The sequence below is a fragment of the Vipera berus genome (genome assembly GCF_964194415.1).
Source record: "Vipera berus genome assembly, chromosome: 9".
NCBI lineage: Eukaryota > Metazoa > Chordata > Lepidosauria > Squamata > Viperidae > Vipera > Vipera berus.
In genome coordinates this window covers 21,354,076-21,378,498 of record NC_138212.1, presented here as the reverse complement: position 1 = coordinate 21,378,498, position 24,423 = coordinate 21,354,076, and the positions used below count along the sequence as shown (strand labels likewise).

The 24,423-nt window shown below is 46.4% G+C and overlaps 1 protein-coding gene across 5 annotated transcripts in view; it reads right to left on the bottom strand.

Annotated features, from left to right (window-relative positions):
* The window catches only part of KHDRBS1 (KH RNA binding domain containing, signal transduction associated 1), a 35,652-nt gene extending 18,726 nt beyond the window's left edge, over window positions 1-16,926 (bottom strand). For 4 of the 5 annotated variants that reach the window (XM_081335009.1, XM_081335007.1, XM_081335006.1 and 1 more), the window contains exons 1-4: window positions 14,888-16,922; window positions 3,262-3,386; window positions 2,368-2,484; window positions 802-948 (exon numbers count right to left, since the gene is read on the bottom strand). In XM_081335009.1, the coding sequence (XP_081191135.1) occupies window positions 802-948; window positions 2,368-2,484; window positions 3,262-3,386; window positions 14,888-15,242 (744 nt within the window). In that variant the 5' untranslated portion in view covers window positions 15,243-16,922. Of the gene's footprint in view, window positions 1-801; window positions 949-2,367; window positions 2,485-3,261; window positions 3,387-14,887 lie in introns of all 5 variants that reach the window. The other variant, XM_081335010.1, reaches the window with a different exon arrangement.
* Window positions 16,927-24,423: the final 7,497 nt, after the last annotated feature.

Below are 24,423 nucleotides of genomic sequence, written 5' to 3'. Positions count from 1 at the left end.
CTTTGAGCATTAGTATATAAACATTTAAGACTTTTATGTCTGTCCGTGGGTGTTTCCTGGATCTCCTGATTGTTGTTTGATTTTTTCATTTTTTTTCGTCATTCCCTACCTCCGATTTGTTTTCTTGGGATTTATGATTGGTTTTGTGTTGTAGAGATTCTAATGATTGGTCACCCTTCCCCCTCAATTTTAGTTTAAGGCCCTTCTAATGAGTTGGGCCAGTCTTTTTCTGAGTATGTTTTTCCGTTTTTGTGAGGTGCAGCCCATCCCTTGCCAAGAGTCCATTGTGTAGGAAATGCAGTCCATGGTCCAAGAAACCAAAGTTTTCTTGGTGACACCAGCCCTTTAGTCAGTGGTTTTATTTCTAGAATTTTTTCCCCTCAGTGGGTGTTGGTCTTTTGCTGGGAGCACTGATGAGAACACAACTTGTGCTCCTAGCTCCTTAACTTTATTTCCTAGTTGCTTATAGTCTCTCAGTATTGTGCTCAGGTTCTTTGTTGTGTCATTCGTCCCAAAGTGAAGGAGTAGGAGAGGCTAGTAATCTGTGGGCCTAATTATTTTGGTTAGGTTTTCAGCCATGTCTTTGATTTTTGCTCCAGGGAGATAACATACCTCCCTGGACTGTATGACCGGTCTGCAGATGGCTGAAGTAAAATTGCAAGTTGTGGTCAGGTGATGTTTTGCTTAAATGATTGTGGTGACTCAATGATCGAATAGGAAGTGACATCATAAGCCCACTCTGGTCATATGAACTTGTATGTCTTTATGCATAACGTTTGGAGGGGGGTAACTGCTACATACCGGAACGAGGAACTTCTTGACTTCTTCCATGGCATGGGCCATAAGAGCATAAGCCTCACAAGGAGGGCCAAAGACCTCAATGAAAACATGCAGATCCATATTTAAGTGAGCATACTTTGGATCGCCTCCCTTGCGCAATTCTTCTTCCTAAAACAAAAATAAATTATAATTAGGATTTTAAAATAGATAGCAAAACATTCTTAATCACACACTAGTTCTTAATATTTGATTACAGCTAAGATTTGTTCTCCTTTCCTAGCAAGTTTTCTGAATGTTTATCCATCAAGCACAAGCTAAAAATCTGTGCTACTCTGAAGAAATTAAGAATTAGGATTGTTCTACCTCTTAAAAAAAAAGACAGAATTTGTCATTATTTTCTCATTGTAAGGCTACTTCAAGGCAATAGGGATTTTTGAAGGTTAAATACGGTACAGCTAGAAGGATCATAATAATCCTTGAATCTTTCCATTCTTTTCATTTCTGTAACACTGATATGCCTGCTGGCCACACTCTTGATAATTGAAAGCTGGCAGTCAGAACAGAGAATTCATTGAAATAAGAATCCTAATTAATTGGGATGCCTTCTGCAAGGATAAAAATCTACTTCAGACTGATACCAATTATGTATTTTGGGGGTATGGGAGAGGTAACGACATTGAGGGGGTGAGATTAGTCCTTCCATATTCCTACTGGTCGCTTCATGTGTTTCATGTCCATTGGTAGTAAAAGCCTGAATAGGATTATTGCCCAGATCATTTGTAGTACTGGAAAATATTGGGGCTACTTGAGGATTTTTAAATTTGGAGACAACCACCCCATTTGCTCAATTTCTGTGGAGACAAAAATTCAGAAGCTATTTATCCAAACAAGGATTCTGTAATCTGCTAATCCATTTGTAGACCCACCAGCATTATGCAATGTGCTAAGTCCAGTCAGAAAAATCTTTCAATGAGATATGACTCCAGGAAAGCCATTGAGAAATGAACATCAGTTCAGAACTTGATCACACTGCAATGTTTGGGGGCTGAGAATAGAACTCTCTCAAGATGATTCATTTAATGTCAGGGAATATCTTTAGTCTTCAGATACAGTGTGTCAGGACCCACCCCAAACCACGTCTTAGGAAGACAAAACTCTTGGAGCCAAATCTTAGTCCAAAAGAAATCTTTACTATGACATGCTTGGTTGTAGGAATACAAGACAGGACTTAATATTGTTCCACAAACTAAACCCTTATAAAGGGTTCCCCGTTCAACCCCCCCTTAACCCCATTTGGTCAGTCCATCATTTACCCTTTTATGTTTATTGCTTTCTTCCATGACACAAGCCAGATGCTCCTATCCTAGCCCCCCCCTTTTGTTTCCCCAGTTCAAAAGGCTTCTCTTTTCCTTTGAAATGCCTAATACAGGCTCAATACACATCCATTCCCTCCTCCTCAGGAGATGGCAGGATCCATGGAATAATGTTTTAAACATACATTTATGAATATGATATAAATGGATTCTGACAGTGTCAATCTGCAGGTAACAAAAGGTGAGAGATAGTAAATGCTGCAGTAAGTCTTACCTTTGCCTTGTCTCTCATTGATCCTTTCCCTAGGACAGAAATCTTTGCTCCAGTTTCCTCCTGCAGTCGCTTGATGGTGTTGCCTTGGGGGCCCAGTATCTTCCCAACAAAATTGAACTGAAAGAAAAGATAACTTTCCTCAGTTGACACGACAGTGGGCATCACAACTTTATTATATTAACTGTGCTGACTTCAGAATTTCAACCAAAAAGGGAAACAATCTGAATGTCTGTATAGACAGGAAAGCAACAAGACAACTCTGCAGAGTAGCTTCATTATTACAATATAGGAGAAGTCTGCTTCAATTCTGAGCACATCCATTTACTTACCAAATTAGTATCTGCTGCACTATTTATTTTCCCTACCAAACCTACATTAAGACATAAAAGAATAGAACCAAACTCAGGTTCAGGTCACACTTAGGAGATCAGCAACTGTAGCATTTGCTTGTGAGTTATATGTTGAAAATCTACATGCCTGGTATCTTCCATGCTATCCTCATTGTTTTTTGCTGGTTTCCCATATTTTTTTCCATCTCCATTATTTTGTTGCCCATTTGCTTTTTCCCCCGTCTAAACCTATGCATATTTTGGATTGCCATTCTCCCTTCTTTTCATCCTTTCAGATGCTTGCCCTGATTGGATTCTGGCCACTGGAGGAATGGATACTGATGCCAACCGCCTTCCCTATTCCTCAGCCCACTTTTTCCCCCCCCTGCCTTTGAAATATTTCTGAGGCTTCACTTTCCCTTTACATCTGTGGCAAACATAGATTGGCCATTCAACATGTCTGGGAAATATCTGGTTCATGCTAATAAAATTGTTGCAGTTTTGTAATCCAGAAGTGTGCATAAAGTGAAGGTAATCCTTTTTTCACATGTTACAGGTATCTTACCTTGGGATACTGCTTGACCGGTATAAGAACTCGTTCCTTCAGTTTCATGTTTTTATGAGAAAACAAGTCCAGATAGGTCTCTTCTTCATCCTTCTTTGATTCACCCTTTTGAATTTTGTCAATTTCTAAAAAAAAAAGACAAACCAGATGTCAGTTGACTTCTATTATCTCAATGAAGTGCATGGCTTACAAAAAGGCTGGTGCAAAAAGGAGTTTGCCAAGATTGTTATAGTTTCATATATTCCATATTAAACCTGTCCCTTATTTGTGGATATGAAAACCACTGTAAAACAAAGCCTTCTGCAGTCAACTCTTCTCTTGAATTCACCTTAAATTTCCCACTTTCCTCTACTAACAACTTTTGTTTAGTGTAACATTATATTAATGACTTTCTTTTCTATAAAATGCTTCTTGAGCCAAGGTCAACAAAAGTATTTTTAGGCATAGCTCAGGTTTGTATCTACTCCATATTCATAAAATGGCATTCCTAGTATCATTTCTGAAGTTCATATTTACTTTATTTTTATCATCCATAAAAAAAATCTAATTCTAACGATCTATTTCTTAACAACAGGGGTGTCAAACTCAATTTCATTGAGGGCCGCATCAGCATTGCAGTTGCCCTCAGGGGGCTGGGTGGGTATGGCCAGGGTGGGCGTGGCCTACTGGGTGGGTGTGGCTAGAGTGCGTATGGCCTACTGGGTGGGCATGGCCAGCTCTACACCGTTCGCATCAAGGGTGCCTATGGGGGCCTGGGCAGGAGTGGGACAGGTCTGAGGGTCTCTGGCAGAAGGAGGGTCTCTGGGCCAGGGCCAAGGCAGTGGGGGCCGTTCCCTCACTGTTTCCAGGATGGCTTCGCGGGCCGCATGAAACCACTTCGTGGGCTGGATCTGGCCCCTGGGCCTTGTGTTTGACATGTCTGCCATTCCTTCATCCAGATCAAACAGCAGGCAACAAAGTACAATTTAAAAATCAGGCAAGCCCAGTCCTCCTTTTTCCTTTGTATCTTGGAAGCTCTTATATTTAATCCCTGGTTTCATCCCCTGCCACTGTTTAAAGTAGATGTGTCTAACCCACAGCCCATGGGCCACATGTGGCCCCGGAAAGCTAGTAAGTAACACAGTCCAACAAGATAATAAAAAATAAAGGAAATTTGTTATTTCTATACATTAACTGCATTGTATATTTTATATGTTTCCCAAGACAATTCCTCTTCACTCAACGTGGCTCAGGTAAGCTAAAAGACTGGATAACCCTGGTTTAAAGGGTGCTTCATTTCTCAAAACAGGTATTAGGCAACACATTTTACCACAGGAATTCCACCCAACAAAATCCTTCTTACTTTCATTTGATACCTTAATGCAATTATGAAATAACATTCCCAGCAGCACCATAAAGGTCAGCTCAGCTGCCCAACTAAAGTAAAGAGACACCTAGGCAGCAGTAACAAAGAAAGATGGTAATGACAAACCAATTCTTACATTTTATCAAAAAGCACACAGACAAGATGAAATGATGGATGACACAGAGCCAGAAGATCAGCTCCTCAGGTTATACAGCTTTCAACACGCTACTGAGAAAGATCTCAGGAGCTTTCAGAATATTAATGGTGTCTAAGATGTGACTAGATTAAAGCCCTTGGAACAACTAGTTACTGAGGATGCCATGGAGAAAAGAAAATCTGAAGCTGCAAAGACAGAATTAAAGCGGGAACATGTAATGGAAGGAGCAACATGAAGAAGCTGATCATAATAAATGTGACTCAACTACACGTAACTTGTCACAACAAAATCAAACAGACTGGAAGCGGATATTTTCAACCAGATGAACTACTGTTTACCACTCACGACATGAAAAACAACAAAAAAAAAAAGAATTGTTTTTATAAACAGGAAACATATAGGAAACACTAATTGGAACAAAGCAGCCAAAACATAAATTTGACCTCATTTTAATGTGATAGGTATCCAAACTTATCCAATCACCAATGTAGAAAAAAAGATTGGTACGTTTTATGGTCAAGTTCAATCTGAAAGAGACAACACTTGCAAGCAAGATATGCTGCTTTAGACTGAATACAGGAATGATTGCTACTACCGTGTTTTCCCGAAAACAAGCCCCACCCCCCAAAAAAGACCTGCCCTGATTTTTGAGGGTGAGCCTAAATCCTGCTCCAAAAATAAGCCCTAATTAGGACCCCGCCCACTCCGTTCCATCTCACTGCTGCAATGGGGCAGGAGGCCGTGCGGCACATCGCGCCGCTGCCGCTACAATGAGGCGAGGCAGGTGGGGAGGGGGTGGAGCTGCCCCATGCGCCCCACACCCGCTTCCTTCAGGGCCCTCCCAGCCAGGCCAGTCCTTGCTCGGTGACCTTCCCTTTCACTCCCCTCCCGAGCCGGACTGCCATGCTAACGGAGGATGCTGCGGTTTCGGAGCCAGGGGTGAGTGACGGCAAAAGGCTCCGCTGTCGCTGTGCGCCACTGGAGGGGCTTTCTTCATGCTTCGCCCCACAGATCACCTGCCCGGCAGCAGCCGCCACCTCCTTCTCCACCAACTCTCTCGTGGCTTGCACCGTGACCGGGTGGCACAAGCCTCCCGCCACCAGCCCTCCGTCGCCACCAGTGGACAGAACGGAGAATGGGGAGCGGAGTGACTCTGCACAGCAATGCAGAGAAGAGCACTTGTCTGCCGCCCTGCATCACCTCGCTTCGCCCTTCTCTGTTCTGGAAACGGCAGCCCTGTTTCCTGCGGCTTCTCCCAGCGCTGCTATAGAGCTTGGCGCACCACCGCCCAGCTCCTCCCTCTTCCCGAAAGCAAAAAAATTTCTTCACTAACCTGCTTTCCAGCTCTGGCGCATTTCTTTCCTGCTGCAGGAAAACAGAGTTCCTGGGACTAAAAAACTTCTGTCAGACCTTCCAACGTCTCGCAAAAAAATATATATATATATCATGCAAGAAGTTGGAAGGTCTGACTGAACTTTCTTTAGTCGAACAAACTCTGTTTTCCCGCAGCAGGAAAGAAATGTGTCAGAAAGCAGGTTTATGAAGAATTTTTTTGCTTTCGGGAAGAGGGAGGAGCTGGGGGTAGAGTGATCTGCGGGGCAAAGTGTGAAGAAAGCCCCTCTAGTGGCTCCGAAACCAGGGGGGGCTACCCCACCCATCCTCCATAGCATGGCAGTCCAGCTTGGGAGGGGAGTGAAAGGGAAGGTCGCCGAGCAAGGAATGGCCTGGCTGGGGGGAGTGTGGGGGTTCAATGCCCAGAATTCCTGATCCAACCATGCCAAGGTTGCCTACCCCTGGTCTAGTGCAGGGCTTTTCAACCGGTGATATGCGTACCACCTGTGGTACTTTGTCACGTGGCTGGTGGTACGCCACGGTTCCAGAGAAGTGTAGCAGGGGAGGGGAATGAGCCGAAGCAACCCAAGCCTGAGGGAGAGGCAGCTGCAGGATTGTCTGGGCTCAGCAGAAGCCCAGGAGCCGGCAGAGCTCCAGCTAATTGGCTCCAGATGATTAGCGCTTCTGGAAGCAGTGTGGAGCTGGAGGTGAACTGAAGAAAAAGTGGGGGGGGGAGGAGAGGATATAAAAGGAGGTGGTTTGGGTGGGAAAGGGAAAAAAGACAACAGGGAAAGAGAAGGAGCAGCAGCTGTTGCTGGAAGAAAACGTCCCCTTGTTCATTTTCTTCAGGCAGGAGAATGCAATCAGCACTGATGAAATGAAAAGCCAGCATGATGGAAAGGAGGTGGGTTTATTTAGTTTTGGATCAGCTGGCAGCCTGATTGGTTTACCATAAGGATTTTTGTACAGTTTTTAAAGTGTTTTCTAATTCAGAGGGTCCTTTGTGTGCTTTGGTTATTGGAATATTTTAGTTGGTATTTTAGGCTAGCAATGAGTCTGAAGTGTTGACTTCTGTAGGTTTAATCCCTTTAAACAAATGTAATTAGTTTTACCCCTTTATCTTGAGTCTGCCCATGGCTTTTAGAAAGTTTTCTTTGAAGGTAAACAGGCTTAATTTTAAAGCTAAAGCTTTTTGCAATTGCCGGAGCCTTTCAGTCTCGGATTGCAGCATTGTGACACATGACATGCCTGAGGCAGCTTAAAGAAACCCCCCCCCCAGAGTTTATGTGTTTATTTTGTGAGCCTTTCTTGCTTTGCACTTGATTCCTGTGTCTTTAAGGGTACAGGGAAGGGATTGGGGGGGTGCATTCTTACTACACTGTGGAAGGAGAGCTAACAAGGGCTGACCAACTAGCTCAGGGGTCTACAAACTTTAGCAACTTTAAGACCTGTGGACCTCAACTCCCAAGTTTGAAGATCCCTGAGCTAGCTGGTAGTGGTGCATGGATAAATCCACCATACATTTGTCAATGCAAAGGGAAAATGATTCAGCAAAGGAACAGCCACCAAAGAAATTTACAATTTGTAATATTTTATTAGATTATAAAATAAAATACAAAAGCAAATAGTAGGACACAGTGGGGAGGAAAAAGGGGGGAAGTGAGGGGGAGAGGGGGAAAAGAACAGACTTCCTCTGTTGCAGTAGAAGGAAGCATTAACAATGAACCTCAATTTTTTACTTTTCTATATTATTATAAACTAGCCATTTCCATAACAAGAAATGAATCTAATCAGTGAAACCCAAAATCCCACCCCTTTTTTTAATCACGTTTTTGACACCTTGCTAAGCACTGGTGGTACTCAAATACTGCCATGTCCTAAAAGTGGTACAATCTGTGAAAAGGTTGAAAAGCCCTGGTCTAGTGGTTAAAAGACCAGACTAGAAGCCAGGAGACCATGAGTTCTAGTCCTGCCTCAAGAAGCATGAAAGCCAGCTGGCTGACAACCCTACCACATGGGGTTGGTGTTGTGGGGAAAATGGGAAGAGGTTTTTAGATAGGTTCACTACATTGAATTGCTTATTATAAAATAAAGGCAGGATATGAATGGATGAATGAATTGCACTATTGTTGATGCCTATTGGACGATGGATATTTTATTTAACAAATATTCAATATGAATATTCACAGGACATGATGTATTTATAACTAAAAAAAATCAAAACTGGGTTGTCAGTGGTTTGAATCAATAGTTTGTAACTTGTATTCACTAATTTAAGAGATGCAAAGCACATTAAATACTAGTTGAAGAAAACACCCAAATAAGGAAAATATTGCACTGACATGTTTTGTCAAGTACAAAAAATCCAATCCAATCTTCAATTTTTTACTAAAAAGTCTTGTTTAAAATCAAGACTTTTCTAAAAGGTACAATATTCTGTTCATTTGAAAGAATAAAACGTTCACGATTATATTTCAAGTCATATTCATTTACCCTAAAATTTGTTAATAAGAACAGAACTCTATTTCCTGTGATAAATTAGCAAATCCATGATCCATATATATGTATATGTATATATATGTATATATATATATATATATATATATATATATATATATATATATATATATATATATATATATATGTGTGTGTGTGTGTGTATATATACATATACATACATACATATATATATATATATATATACTGTATATACATATATATATATATACTGTATATACATATATATATATATACTGTATGTATGTATGTATATATATATATATATATATATATATATATATATATATATATATATATATATATATATATATATATATATATATATATATATATATATATATATATATATATATAATTCTTTGTTAGCAATTCAAAAAATTTACATGTGTGTGTGTGTAGTTATGTAAAGCAGGGGTCCCCAACCCCTGGTCTGTGGACCGGCACTGGGCCCCGGCATGTCAGAAACTGGGTTATGCAAATAAGCAAAGCCCAATCTGAGGGTTGCATGCAGTACATGAAACCAGGCACTCTCAGGTCCACAGAAAAACCTATCTCCAAGGAACCAGTCTCTGGTGCTCAAAAGGTTGGGGACATCTGATGTAAAGCATTCATATAGCCAGTAGAAAAGACGAGAAACTTCTAGACACCAGTGCTAATGAAATAAATAAAACGATTTGCTAGACTGAGCAACTTCTAACAGCTAACTGTGAATCATTTCAAAGAAATATAATGGGATTATATACATACAAAAAGTGTATTCACCTAGCGTTTTAGTGTGAAACAAAGTGGCTTTGTGTGCGCATAAGCATGGAGACAGTGAGAAGCAGCTTCTGAAGTAGAGCTGAGTCTTACAAACAATGAAAAAGCTTAAATGATTAGCACTCCAAAGCACCCGTTTTGAATGCTTTGCACACATCTAGTAAATATATTTGAGATAGCATGGGAGTGTTGGTAAGATTTTTAATTTGGATTTTGTTTTGCAATAATACTTTATTTTGTCTTATGTTACTGTGATTTGAAAGCCTGCTAAAATTTGGCTTATAAAATTCAAGAGATTAAAAAATAAATTATATAGTAAACCTGACCCTTTGACATGAGACTGCTTATGAAAGTATTTGTATTGATTTTTGCTGTTATTTGGTATGATGGCGCAGAACATTAAGCTCTTTAGAGAACTTGAAGTCCAGAGTTTGTGAGGGAAGCTGTCAATTTATCTATCATTATAATTATACTCAAGAAAAATAAAATTGGAGATAAGCCTGGATCTATATTTATTGATTTATATATTGAATTACTGTATATTCTTTTCCAACATCTCCCCATCACTCAAAGTGGCTTAAAATTCATCACAATAAAGCAACAATCCTTATGAAAAAGCATATGAGATGAAAAATGTTGAGCAGATCAAAAGTAGATGCAAGCAAAATTTATACAGCTAGGCAGAGATCTGCCAGAATAGTTTTCACCAGTTAGGCCCCAGAGAACCTCATAATCTCTGCATGTGGTAATAAAAACATCCTTTCTCCAGCCCATTTATCCATGCTCCAGGAAGATTATGCAAAAAGGCTATTCAACCAGCAGATTTTGAGCAACAGTCCCACTGATATACAAGCACTTTTGAAAGACACAAACTGGCTCAGAATTATCTAGGAATCTGAAAAAAGGATTTATGAACTGGGAGACTGGAATCCAAAAGAAATAAGGGGGCAAAATAGAGGGGAAGGGCCAAGGAAGATCACATTGTATAAATTAAGACATCTAGAAGTTTGATTGGATCAAAACCTCATAGATCATATATTAAATTCTAATACATATTTGAATATGTGATATCCCCACAAATGTATTAAAAATTTATAAGAATTCAATTTTAATTTGCATAGCTATATAATATCCAATTTATACTACAACATGTTGAGTTTTAAACTCATATTTTTCAATCAAATGCTTCCTTTTGGCTCTTTTGCACAGCTTCTTTTCTGGATTTACTGGGATTCAAAAGTGTGAGGAGGAATTCATTTCAGTGCTAAATGCTTTAGATCAGGGGTGTCAAACTTCCAGCGTGCGGGCTGGTTTCATCATACCGAAGCCGTGCCCACCCCATTGCTGGCAATACAAAAAGAGTTGTGATATGTCGCAACACCTCACGTGACGAGTTTGACACCCGTGCTTTAGAAGAACTTTATTAGCATAAGCAAATAAAACAATGATTTTTTTGCTTTTAATCACTATAAGAATAAAAATGTTGTGGTTCACACTTTTGCATTCTGATGCCTAAAAAGCAACTTTTACAAAAGTCAACAAGAAAGTTCAAGGTCAAAGACAGGCGTTCCTTTAAGGAATAAATGACTTTACCCTTACAGGTATTGCTTGCCCTAAGCGTGTTTTTACATAAAGAATGCTTTCTGGTTTCAGAAAAAATAAGCACTTATTTCCAATTATTCAGAAATAAGCAAGGCTACCATTTTTTTCTCAAAATTTCACATCACAACTCAGCTAGAAAAGGGAAAACCTTCTGTATACAACCATCAGCAATTCTTTAATATAGCCTTTGTTGATGTAACAGGGCTATTTTTAACCCTAAGTGCTAAGGAGTGGGAGCCTTCTTCAAACAGTGGTAAATGCTGCCTGTAACAGAAAAACTATCTCTTCACTGTCCCTGTTTCCCCATAAAAAAATCTCATAGCAGCTAACTTTTAAAAACCCTCCAATAGTATCGGCAGAAACTGCTTTAAAAATTAGTTGCTGTACACAAACTAGTTTTGGAAACTGTTTATCAGAGAACAGTATCTATGCAGTTCTATGTGTGAATGAAGAAACAAAAGCATCCATTTCCTGACAAACACCTTTACCAATTCAGCCCAATGGCTGGGTAAGCTGCCCTCTCTTGATGTGGAACTTATGTGCTACATATATATATGAGTAGAAAGCATTCAAAGAGAGAACAAAGTCCAAAATCAGGGTCACAAGGAAATAAAGAGCTGAAAAGCTTGTTTGATATGGCCGAATAAATAGGATAAAATGAGGTAAAAACTATACATGGTCCTCAAGAGTCAGCAAGGTGCTCTATTATTGGTGGAAATGAAACTCTGAGAAGGGAATTATTCTGACACTGTTCTATTCTGCATTCTAGCAATCCAGAGATAACAGGGAACAAACAACTGGTAGAGAAGGGATGATGATTGTCAAGTAGTCAATTGTAGAAATCCATAATAAAGCTTGTGTTTCAGCAGATGGAATTTAGTACTGTGAGGTAAATGATTTCTTCCACAGACCCTGTATTAAGAGGATATATAAATGCTTCTCATAGGTAAGAATATAATACAAAACTGAAAAATGAATAAATAGCGGTGCCTTCCAGCAAAATTAAACCACGGAACTTCCAATTGGTTTGGAAAAGGAAATTAATTTTCTTCTGATATAAGAGTTTGCTTGGTCCTCAGACCAAGAACACTTCCACCTTACTGAGAGAAGAAAAACAAAGCAAGTAACAAATCCTGGCTCTTTGTTCTATATTCTGACTACAGTACTTATTTCCAGCCAGTGAGGTTCACTTGATGTAAGATGATCCTGAAAGCACAGCAGCTGCACTGTTGCGATTAGATCCTATTAAAATGGGGAAGGGGGTGCTAGTGAGACAAAGACTGCCATTTCCACTCTGGTTGGTTCCAGAAGCATGAAACAAGGATTAATGCAGATATGCATAGCAATGGCATAGCGACAGATTACAAAGCTGTCTGTCTCTGCAGAAGAGGATACACTGAAAGATCTCCTTTGAAATCTTCTCTAAAACATAAAGGGATTCTTAGTTTTGTCTCTTTAATCAATGTTTGACAAAGAATTAGCACCAGCTTTTCTACGCCAATCATTAGGGTAACTACTATAATACCTCAGAACAGATAAAAACATTGTTATTACAGAGTGTGCTGGGGGAAAAAAACCAGGTAAAAACATATTTCCTACAAAGAAATGGTGCCATGACATTGCTCCAAAAGAAATTACATGCTGGAAAAGCACAAAGGAAATGCAGGAAGAGAAAAACCCTATAGCCTAGATAATATTTCCAACTCAAAGAGTGGCATTCAGCATGGAAATATTGTGATAGATCAAAGTAAGATCTTAATATTCTCCGAAAGGAGTCATCCCCTTCTTCTAAGGGAAGAAAGGCAGTTAAAAAATAGCCTATTCACAATGTAGTCAAGGAACAAAAGACTACATCTACCCATTTACAAAACCACCTAAGTAAATCTGCTGTACAATCCTAGTTTGGTGGGAAGGTTTTAGCAAAGCAGTTTGGAAGAGATTAAAGCCAGTCTCTCTGATAGTAGAAGCAATGTAAAGATTTTCTGGAAAAATAGTCAGATTAACCTATTGCCACAAAAGAAGTCTTGATGCACCGTACGGTTACAGTACTCAATTCATTATGGTATTATCTTTCACCCCAAAGGTTTGCTTTTTGAGTGCAAAAAAAATACTCATTAAAATCTGTGATTACTATAGACGTAGAAGTGCTGAATTTGTCATTATGTGCTATTTGGTACATTTTGATACCTTTGTTAAATCTGTGATCTAATCCGGAAAAGCTTAAATTGTAACACACAAAGAGAGATTTGTTCAACTATACTTTCTTACATTTATTTATTTATTTATTGATGGGATTTATATCCCGCCCTATCTCCTGAAGGACTCAGGGCGGCTCACAATAAAACATATAATAAGTGCATAAATCAAGATAAATGAAATTGAGAACATCAGTGCAATAAAAAATTAGAGAATTTAAAAATGAATTAAAAATACTAAATATAAATTAATTAAGATGCCTGTCAGTCGAGGTCAGCTTGGTGGAACAGGTGTGTTTTGAGGCCGCGGCGAAAGGATTGGAGGTTTTGGGCTATCCGAAGCTCAGGGGGAAGCTGATTCCATAGGGTTGGTGCTCCCACAGAGAAGGCCCTCCCCCTGGGGGTCGCCAGCCGACATTGCCTAGCTGACGGTACCCTGAGGAGGCCTTCTCTGTGTGAGCGTACTGGACGATGGGAATTTGTTCCCGGCAGCAGATGGTCCTGCAAGTATCCCGGACCTAAGCCATGTAGGGCTTTAAAGGTAAGTACCAGCACCTTAAATCTCACCCGGAGGGCAACTGGGCAATTTGAAGGCTGGAAGCCTGAAAATTTGATAAACAAAACGTGTATCTTAAATTTGGTTATGCAAACATGAGAAGCGACAATACTTCAAGCTTGTACGTTTCTCAATGAATGCAATGTAATCAGCAAACAGATTTTAATCAGAACTTTATCGATTGAAATACTCATTTTTGTAAGAATCTCAGGTACCAGCCCTCAAGCAGAGAGAAAAAAAAGCAACCCAGAATTAACCCAGTTGTTGCCGATTGCTGTTCCTAACTACAAAAAAAAAATCTTTCGAGGTTAAAACCACATTTACAGGTTTCTAATATTTTCACTTGTACATGTGAAAATATGTACTTTTCGTACATATGGGAAAAATAAATACTGTACACAAACACAAAATATCGCTCGGCACGTCTTGGCTACAACCACACCATCATCTGTATTGGCACTGCTGGATTAACGAAGCAATCTGGGACATTGGGGGCCCCCCCAAAGCCCTAATAAGCAGCCCTAATAAGCAGGCATATACATAGAATGAAGGCTATTGCTAAGCACATTGATTTGTGCTTAGATTGTAAACCGCCCTGAGTTTTCGGAGAAGGGCGGGATATAAATGGGATTAAAAATAAAATAAAAAATAAAAAAGTACAAAACTGGTTTGCATCCTCTCTCTTCCTTCCAAGCCAGCCCAAGGCTAAACCTTTCTGGAGAGGAAAGGGCCAAAAGCCGGAGGATTCCACCTTATTAACGGAGATCTGCCCTGTTAGACCGACCCCTTTCACAGAGAAGCGGACGAGAAGGGGAGGTCCGGCCCTCCATAACCCCCCCACCCACCCACCCCAACCCCCACCGGGCAGAGCTTCTTCCACGCCTGTCCACAACCCTGGCGAGGAGCCTTGAATCCGCCCTTCCAATCCCGGGGCTAAAAGGAGCAGCAGCCGGGGCCGGCCCTGCAGCGTCTCGCGGGGACCCAGCCCCAATCTGGGGAGGCTCCCGCCGCCCTTAACAAAAAACCCCCTCCCAAAAAAAAAATCGGGGCCTGCCCGCCCGAGAGCCGCGCCTCCCGCCTGGCCCGAGGCGGAGCAGCAGGCCGCCCTTCCCGCAGGCCAGGCGGGGGTGGCTGGGTGGGCCGTCCCGGCGCGGCTTTACCTGCTTGCAGCAGCTGCATGGCGTGGGTGAAGGAGGGGTCCAGGCTGTCCTTCTCGGCCATCAGCTCGGGCAGGTACTTGTTTTCGGGCTCGCTCTTGGCCGCCGAGACGGCGCCGGGCATCAGCGGGGTGGGCGCCACGCTGGGCGCCGGCGGGGCCGAGCTGGTAGCCGAGGGCGGCAGGAGCGGCGGCGGCTGAGGCCCGCGCGCTCCTCCTCCGCCGCCGCCGCCGCCGCCGCGCGCCGCCCGCCGGGGTGAAGCCGCCGCGTGAGGCGACTGGAGTCGAGCCGCCACGGCGGGGCCCGCCGCCCGGCCCAGGCGGGCGGCGGCGGCGGCGAGGTCCTCGCGGCGCTGCATCCGCGGCCGAAGGAGCGGCAAAGGCGCGCGAGGGAACAGGGTTGCCACGCCGACGGGACGCCGGGGCCACCGGGGCGGGAAGCGGAAAGACGGGGAGGGGGGACGCGGCGTCCGCGCTTGCTCTTCCGGCCTTGCTTTCCGCCGCGCGCCAACTCCGGCCGCCGCCAACCGCTCCTCGAGTCAATACCCCACTGCGCCTGCGCCAGGACTGGCCGAGACGCGCTCTGCGCAGGCGCGGCGGAGAGGCGCTTAGCCGAAAAGCGAGAGATAACCCCCCTCTTCCAGGCCAGCCGCGCAGGCGCCGTCTTAGCTGGAGGGCGACGCCCCCCTTTTTCTCCGCGCACATGCGCACCAGGGCCGAGCGAGCTCTCTTTGTCGGGATGGAGCACGTGGTGCCTTCTGGCTGCTGAGTGGATTGTTGCGGGAAGCGGAACCGTGCTGCAAGTCCTTGTTTTCCCTTGCGAGGAAAAACCACAAATAATGCTTTGTCCTTGAGCAGGGTAAATGTTACTCGGGTTAAATGGGATTTTTTTTCAGACCAGAGCGTCCTGTTGGAGAGGCCCATGCAGAGATTGGTCTTTAAGCCACGTTTGATAAAGCTGAATTCATTTCAAGTCTGCTTCTTTATATTTTTTTATTTTTTTTTTATTTTAATTCCATTTATATCCCGCCCTTCACCGAAGACTCAGGGCGGCTTACAAGCTTAGCTTTGCCTACCAGTCTATCGCAATGTCATTTATTCGAGCTTTGTTTCCCCATATATCCAAATATTTCTCAACCTTGCCAACTTTACGGTGTGCGGACTTTAGCTCCCAGAATTCCCAGCCAAACTGATCTAGACCAGGGCTTTTCAACCAGTGGTATGGGTACCACCTGTGGTACATTGACACCTGGCAGGTGGTATGCGACCATCCTAGAAAAGCGGGGGAGGGGAATGAGCTGAACCGGTGGCAGCACCGCACAAGCCTGAGCGAGAGATGGCTGGAGCTGCAGGGCTGTCAGGGTTCAGCAGAAGCGCCAGGATCAGCATCAGGATCCAGCTGGAGCTCAGCGCTGATCCTGGCGCCTCTGAGCCCAGAAGAAGCGCCGATCAGCTGGAATGTTGCAGCATCTCCAGGGTCTTGTGATTTACATTCAGATGCTTGGCAACTGATTCATATTTGTGAGGGTCACAGTGTCCCAGGGTCATGTGAAGTGACCAAAACCTGCTGCACCCAGCAGAGGAGTGGGGGGAATAAAAACCAAAAACACCCTGCCACCCCACTCCCACTGCCAATCCTCAAGATAAATGCTCACAACAATGAAAACCTTGGACAGGAGGAGGAATGCTGCAAGGCAGGCAGGCAGTTGTCTTGCTCGGCTGTGGCTTGGGGGGGCACTTTTTTCAGTGCCATTGTAACTTCAAACAGTCACTAAACGAACTGTTGTAAGTCGAGGACTACCTGTACATCACTTTTTTCCTTTTTTGGGGGGGGTCATCAAGTTTTTGACCCCTTGCTAAGTGACTGGTGGTATGCGGATGTTGCCGTATCCTAAAAGTGGTACAATGGGTGAAAAGGTTGATCTAGACGGCTGCTCTCTGGTCTTCCTAACTAGATTCAACTTATTTTGAGATCTGCTAAGGTTGGCAAGATGTTTGTTATAGATGGATATAAAATCTCTTTCAAAATAGGACTTGGGTAATAACATTTTATTCATTTATTTATTTATTACCCGTGTACGTGTAGGCTATCCCAAGCTGTTATGACTAGGCAGCTTACAAAACACAATAGTGGATGGCTGAGACAACCTTGAACAGATCAGGATCTAATTCTTCAATAAGGACCAGAATTTCCATTGCTAATCAATAGGGCCATAAAGCCTGTCATCATGTGACTGCATTGCTTAGTGATGACAATCCCAGCAGTACAGTTAGTCAAAAACAAATGCAAGCTCTGCTAGTCCGGTTTGCCTCCCAAATAGGATCCAAGCTGGAAAGGTAGATTAGGGGTCCTTGGTGCTCTTTGAGCTTGTTTTCTTGGAAACATTTCATTACCCTAACTAGGTAATAAAATGTAGATTATTTATTTATTTTATTTATTTATTTATTAGTTTTTATAAACCGCCCTTCTCCCGAGGGACTCGGGGCGGTGTACAGAGGAAGGAAGGTATACAGACCGAACAATAAAATAATAAGAAACACTAATAACACAAACTGGGACCCCAATTAACGTTATCATGCCAGGCCAGCCTGCTGGAATAGGAAAGTTTTTAAGTCGCGACGGAAGGTACGGAGGTCAGGGGCCATCCGGATTTCGGTTGGTAAGGTGTTCCAGAGGGCTGGCGCACCCACTGAGAATGCTCTCCCCCTGGGGGCCATTAGCCGACATTCCTTGAGCGGTGGCACCCTGAGGAGGCCCTCTCTGTGGGAGCGCACAGGACGGTGGGGTGCTGACATCGGCAGAAGGTGCTCCCGTAGGTAGTCCGGACCCATGCCATGTAGGGCTTTGAATGTCATTGTTAGCACCTTGAACTTCACACGGAAGGCAACCGGAAGCCAGTGCAGCGCACGGAGGAGAGGTGTGATATGGGAGTATCGGGAGGCTCCCAAGAGTGTCCGTGCCGCCGCACTTTGCACCAGTTGAAGCTTCCGAGTGGATCTCAAGGGCAGCCCCATGTAGAGAGCGTTACAATAGTCTAGGCGAGATGTCACAAGGGCATGGGTGACTGTACGTAAGGAATCCAGGTCCAGATAAGGCCGTAGTTGGCGAACTAGCCGAACCCGGGAGAAGGCCCCCTTGGTCACAGCTCCAATGTGGTCTTCCAGGGAGAGCTGCGAGTCTAGGAGGACACCCAGGTTGCGGGCCCTATCAACAGGGGGAAGTAACTTGTCCCCAATGTTAAGCAGTGGGACGTTCTGAATCTCCTGGCTTGCCGGTACGTACAGCCATTCAGTCTTGTCCGGGTTCAGTTGAAGCCTGTTTCTCCCCATCCATTCCCGGACCGCTTTCAGGCAGCGGGACATCACGTCTAGGGCATCACTGATATTGTTAGGAGTTGAGATAAAAAGCTGGGTGTCATCAGCATACTGATGGTACCCTACTCCAAAACTGCGAATGATCTCACCCAGCGGTTTCATGTAGATGTTGAACAGGAGAGGCGAGAGGACCGACCCCTGAGGGACTCCGCAAGCGAGAGGCCTCGGGGTCGACCTCTGTCCCCCTGTCAGCACCGACTGCGAGCGACCCTGGAGAAAGGAGGAGAACCAACGCAGAACCGTGCCTCCCACTCCCAGTCCCCTGAGGCGTCGCAGCAAGATACCATGGTCGATGGTATCGAAAGCCGCTGAGAGGTCTAATAAGACTAGGACAGAGGAATGGCCCCTGTCCCGGGCTCTCCAGAGATCATTCATCAGAGCGACCAATGCCGTCTCCGTGCTGTAGCCCGGCCTGAAACCCGATTGGTACGGGTCTAGATAAACCGCTTCATCCAGGATCTGAGGAAGTTGGTGCGCCACCACGCTCTCAACAACCTTCGCAAGGAAGCGAAGATTGGAGACTGGACGAAAGTTATTCAAAGAGGATGGGTCCAAGGTGGGCTTCTTGAGGAGAGGTCTCACCACCGCCTCCTTCAAGGCGGTGGGGAAGTGACCCTCACTCAGAGAAGCAGAGATGACCGCTAGGAACCAGCCTCGTGTCGCCTCTCGAGCTGCATAGGCCAGCCAGGAAGGGCACGGGTCCAGTAAGCATGTGGAGGAGCTCAACCTTCTCATAATCCTGTCCACTTCCTTAGGAGTTACAGGATCAAATTCTTCCCAGATGACGTCGACAAGACTGTCCAAGTCTTGTTCTTCCATCTCAGCCCAGTTGGAGTCCAGACCAGTTCGGATCCGAGCGATTTTATCCAGCAGATATTGACCAAATTCCTCGGCTCGACCCTGCAAGGGTTCCTCCCTCACCTCTTGGTTTAATAGGGAGCGAGTCACCCTGAACAAGGCAGCCGGGCGATTATCTGCGGACGCGATGAGGGTGGAAAAGTAGTTGGATTTTGCCACCCTTATCGCAGCGAGATAAGACCTGGTGAGGGTTCTTAGTCGCAATCGGTCGGATTCGGATCGACTGGACCTCCAACGGCTCTCTAGGCCCCGTCTCCGACGCTTCATCTCCCGGAGCTCCTCGGTGAACCATGGGGCTCGCTGGGATCTGCGTCGGGTCAGAGGCCGCAAGGGTACAACTCGGTCCAGAGCCTCCGTGGCTGCCTTTTCCCAGGCTTCCACTAAGGCTTCCACCGAGTTGTGAGCAGGGGGTGCATGCGAGTCCCTAAGCGCTGCCTGGAACTTATCAGGGTCCATTAGGCGCCTAGGGCGGTACCATCTGACTGGCACCGTGCACCCACGGTGGGGAGTGGCAAGGGGGAAGTCTAGCCGCAGGAGGTGGTGATCGGTCCATGACAGGGGCGTACTAGTTGTGGCACCCCCACCGACATCATCGCGCCACCGTCCAGACAAGAACACCAAGTCTGGGTTGTGGCCTCTCTCATGAGTCGGCCCAGAAATTATTTGCAACAGGTCCATGGCCGTCATGGAAGCCATGAACTCCCGAGCCAGTTCGGACGATCCTCCCAGGGACGGTAGATTAAAGTCGCCCAAGACCATGAGTCTTGGGAATTCAACCACCAACCCTGAGAGGACATCGAGTAGCTCGGGTAGGGCCGCCGCTGCACGATTAGGTGGTAGGTACGCCAGCAGCAGACCCAACTGCGCCCCTGGGCCGAATCTCAGTAGGAGAGACTCACACCCGACCATCTGAGGGACGGTGGTCTCTCGCGGGCTAAGGGATTCCCTGATGATAACTGCCACTCCCCCGCCCCTCCCATGAGCCCGGGGCTGGTGCAGTACCTGGAAACCTGGCGGGCAGAGGTCAACCAGAGGAACACCCCCCTCTGGGCCCAGCCAGGTTTCCGTGATGCAGGCCAGGTCCGCATGCTCACTCTCCACTAGGTCACGAATGAGGTGAGCTTTGTTAGCTGCGGACCTTGCATTCAGGTAGACCAGCCTTAGCATGGGAGGGTGCGCACCTTTGCTCCCGGGTCCTCCGGGGGAGAACAGAGGGTCGGAGCGTCTCACCGCCTGTACAGGGCGGAGATGACACTCCCGGTGACGATACGGCCCTCTGTCTGTGCACCTTCTGCCATTCCCCACCATCCTAGGGATGGGACGCCACTGGGTGTTATCGGCGACTGGTCCTCGTTGTACGCCGTCGCGGACGGCCGTGGGCCTGGCATGCGTTATGGTGGCTGGAAGGCGTGCCTTTCCCGCGCAACCATAGTCTCCTCCCTCCCCCCTCCCTAACCCCACAAAAAACTTAACTAAAAACTTAATCAGGGGCTTCTTGTTGGGCTTATGCTGGAGGCCCCTGACCCTGCCCGGCCATCTCTCAGAGGCCCAGTGGTTGAGCCCGTCATCAAGATTGGATGTGATGCAGGCGGGTCGCACCCACGAGAGTGGGGAACCCCTGAGGGCGTGCAGTGCTATGCTAGAGTATTGAACAAGCATAGTCACAGGTGGTTCTGGGAAGGCTGTCCCCTGGATGGTGCATTTGCAGGAGGGTCGAGTCGGGTAGGTGCGTATCTGGATCGTCGCCCTGCCACTGCCACTTGGCCGGGCGAACCCCCAGAAGCAGGCCACTCCTCATCCTCTCACGATGGGTTGTGTCTCTGCTTCCGGAGGTGGTCCAGAACGTACTCTGGGTGAGGCATACCCCATAGAGCTCTCACCTCTATGGGGTAGCAGGTGTAAGGCCCAGCCACTCTGCCACTGTGGCTAGCACCCAGGCCCGTTATGTCCTGTGGGGAGAGAATGGGCAAAGATGGGTGAGAGTGGGCAGAAGGCAGGATGGAGGGATCCATTAATTGGCGTCAGCTCCGGTGGTTCAGCCGCCCCAAACAGTTCCCTCCCTGATCCTCTGGGCGTTGTTCCCGGCCACAGTTCCATGGCCCCTATTGGTTGAGGACCATCCAGAGCGTGGCCTCCCAGAGGTACGGGAGTCCCTGGTGTCATGCCCCTGGTGCTGCCGTCTCCGATCAAGGTGTCTCGAGGAGGTGGCTCGGGCCGTCGCCTCCATTGTCCAGCGTCTCCTTTGGTGTGAATCTTTCGGAGGCACCGCCGTCCAGGGGCAGCCCACGGTGGTCGAGACGCCGCACCGCTGTTACTAGCGTCTCTGTCAGGGCCTCTGTCAAGGCCCCTCGGAGGACGGTCGACCAGGGCCCAGAGCAGCTGCCTCACCGCCCATGTCTTCGTTGTTGCCGCTACCGTTGTAAAGCTGGTCTGCGGCGTCTCCTTGAGGATTGTTGCAACGGCCGTAGCGGTACAGGGGGCGGGTCGAAGATGCCACGCCGTCAGTGCTACCGCCGCTGTCAAGGCCCCTGGGTGGCGAACGACTAGGCCTGGAGAAGCAGTCCCGGCCGCGGTCGTCTTCGCTGCCGCCTCTTCCACCGCCCAGCTGATCCGCGGCGCCTTCTCTGATCCTCGGAGACGCCGCCGCTGCCCGTTGCTGCTGCTGTTGGTTTCGTTGCCGGCGCCTCCGCCGTACAGCTGATCTGCGGAGACGACGTCCTTGCCCGGTGATCGGCATCGGAGGAGACCGCAGACCAGGGCTCGCTGGGCTCTCACCGCCGAAGATGCCGCCGCCACCCGGGAGCCGGTCAGGGGCAGAGCAGAGCCTTCGGCCCCTCCTGTATGGCTGCGAGGGCTGCCGTGGTCCAGGGCTGTCGTGGTCCAGGGGTGGGCCTCTCGACGCCGATGCCGCCGCTTCCGCCACCCAGCTGGTCCAGCTGGTCCGTGGCGTCTCCGTCGATAGTCCGGAGACGCCGCCGTCCCCGGGAGCCGGTCAGGGGGCCGGGGCAGAGCAGAGCCTCCGGCCCCTCCTGGATGGCTGCGACGGCTGTCGTGGTCCAGGGGCGGGTCTCTCACCTCCGGCGCCGCCGATGCCTCCGCCTCCGCCACCCAGCTGGTCCAGCTGGTCCGCGGCGTCTCCGCTGATAACCTGGAGACGCCGCCGTCACCCGGGAGCCGGTGGGGGGGCCGGGGCAGAGCAGAGCCTCCGGCCCCTCCTGGATGGCCAGGGGGGGGGGCCTGGAGACGCCCCGCCGCCACCGCCATCGCCGTTGCCAGGCTCCCTGGATCAACGACCAGCCTGGGGGCTTGAAAATCGTCGCCGCAGCCGCTGCCATCCTTTCCGCCGGGGCCTCCGCCGCACAGCTGATCGGCGGAGGCGCCGCCCTTGCTCGGCAGTTGACAAGCGGCAGAGGCAGGGCGGAGGGTGCTGGCTCCGTTTATAACGGTCGCCAGCGGCCCAGGCGGTGGGGCAGGGATGTCCTGGCGCCCCTGCAGTTGTTTCGGGAGGCAGCGGGCGGCATAATTACCCAGTTCATTTGCCCGAAATTCTTGCCCCACCCCAGGGGTCCATTGACGGCCCTGGGGGGCTCCTGGGGGGACGCCTTACTGTTGGGGCTACGGAGCTCTCCCCAGCGCGTCCGCCATCTTCGGAGCCGGCAAAAAAAAAAAAAAAAAAAAAAATATCTGTATGTATGTATGTATTAACAAGGCGAGGCATTTATGGATAAGAGGTGAGGAGCCCCATAAAAAGGTAGGGAATCACTTTACAGTTCAAACATACTGGGTTTGGAGTGAGTTCTTTCATAGTTTAACATCGTTTGATTCATCTATGATCTTGCATGCATGCTCAGTAACTTTATATATACCATGTTACATTTCATAGCATCCCATCCCATCCTATTCTTAGTATGATCTTGTTAATGCTCATCCTCATATTCAGAAGGTGTCCCAAAGATGTTTTTTCACGAAGCAACTGCACTTTCTTGTTTTTCTTTGAAGATGTTTCGCTTCTCATCTTCAGCTCTGACTGGATGGTGGGGGGAATGGAAAGATTTATACTCCTTGCAGACAGCTGGTCATTTGCATTCTTTTAGTGAGTCATTAGTGCTACCTGGAGGCTTATCTGTGTCTTCAGGGTCGCTTGAGTAGTGCAAATGTGTGTGGAGCCTTCTTGGAACTGCTGAAAGGACCCTGAAGATACAGATAAGCCCCCAGGTAGCACTAAGATTTGCTAAAAGAATGCAAATCACCAGCTGTCTGCAAGGAGTATAAATCTTTCCATTCCCCACCATCCAGTCAGAGCTGAAGAAGCTTCTTGGATGAGAAGTGAAACATCTTCAAAGAAAGGTGCCAGTTGCATCTTTGGGATAACTGTAACCTGGATGACTGAGAATCATTTGCATTATAGTGAGGCATAATTGGTTTGCAAGTTTCTAGAGTTCAAATCTTTGTACAGTCCTTTTCTTTAGCAAGTTTGAACCGGTTCTTATCAGGATCCACATTCCTTATGGAAAATTTGCTCTGTTAATTCAAAGAACTGGAAACCTTCATCAAAGATACTCCTAGTTACTGAAAACATTTCTTGAAAAGGCCCCCCTCTCATGCTTCCCTCTGTACCTGTTACCATTGTTAACCAAATTCCACTGGTTGCTAGATGAAGACCCACCCTGATCCAAGTGAAAGGCCTTTATTAAAAGAGGGATAGGTCTTTATGCAGGTACAGAAAGAAACAATACTTATATTTGATATAAATCAAACAAAAGATATTGATTAGACATGAGGAAAGACAAATACCCTTAAAAGATGTTGCAGTTTCTGCTTTTTCCTCTGGGCCTATTTCTTTAATGCTTGCAGCACTCAGAGATTCCAGAATACAGCCCTACTGTTTAGTTTCTACATAGGTTAGTTTTTTGCACAATAAAGGAAATTGTTTTGTCTAAAAGAAAAACATGGTTTCCTGAGCTTCAAAAGGAGGCATGGATGCTATGCTAAAATGCTAACATCATCTTTATTAAACAGCAAATAATACCACCACATTGCTTAGTGACAGTAAACCTGGTCCCAATTGCAGTCGTAACTTGAGGACTAACTCTTAAAATCTTGGCACAAAAGGGCCATCGTGGCTGCTTTTCAAAATATCCTGGGGTGGTGGTGGTGGTTATGAATATTCCAAAGTGTGGGGGCCACAACAGAAAAGGGCTACCATCTGGGCTACCTCCCCTTAACCTCTGTTGGCTACAGGGAGGAGTGGGGAGGACTTTTAATGGTCCTCTTAAGATGTTCTTCCTGGACAAGCACATATGGCTT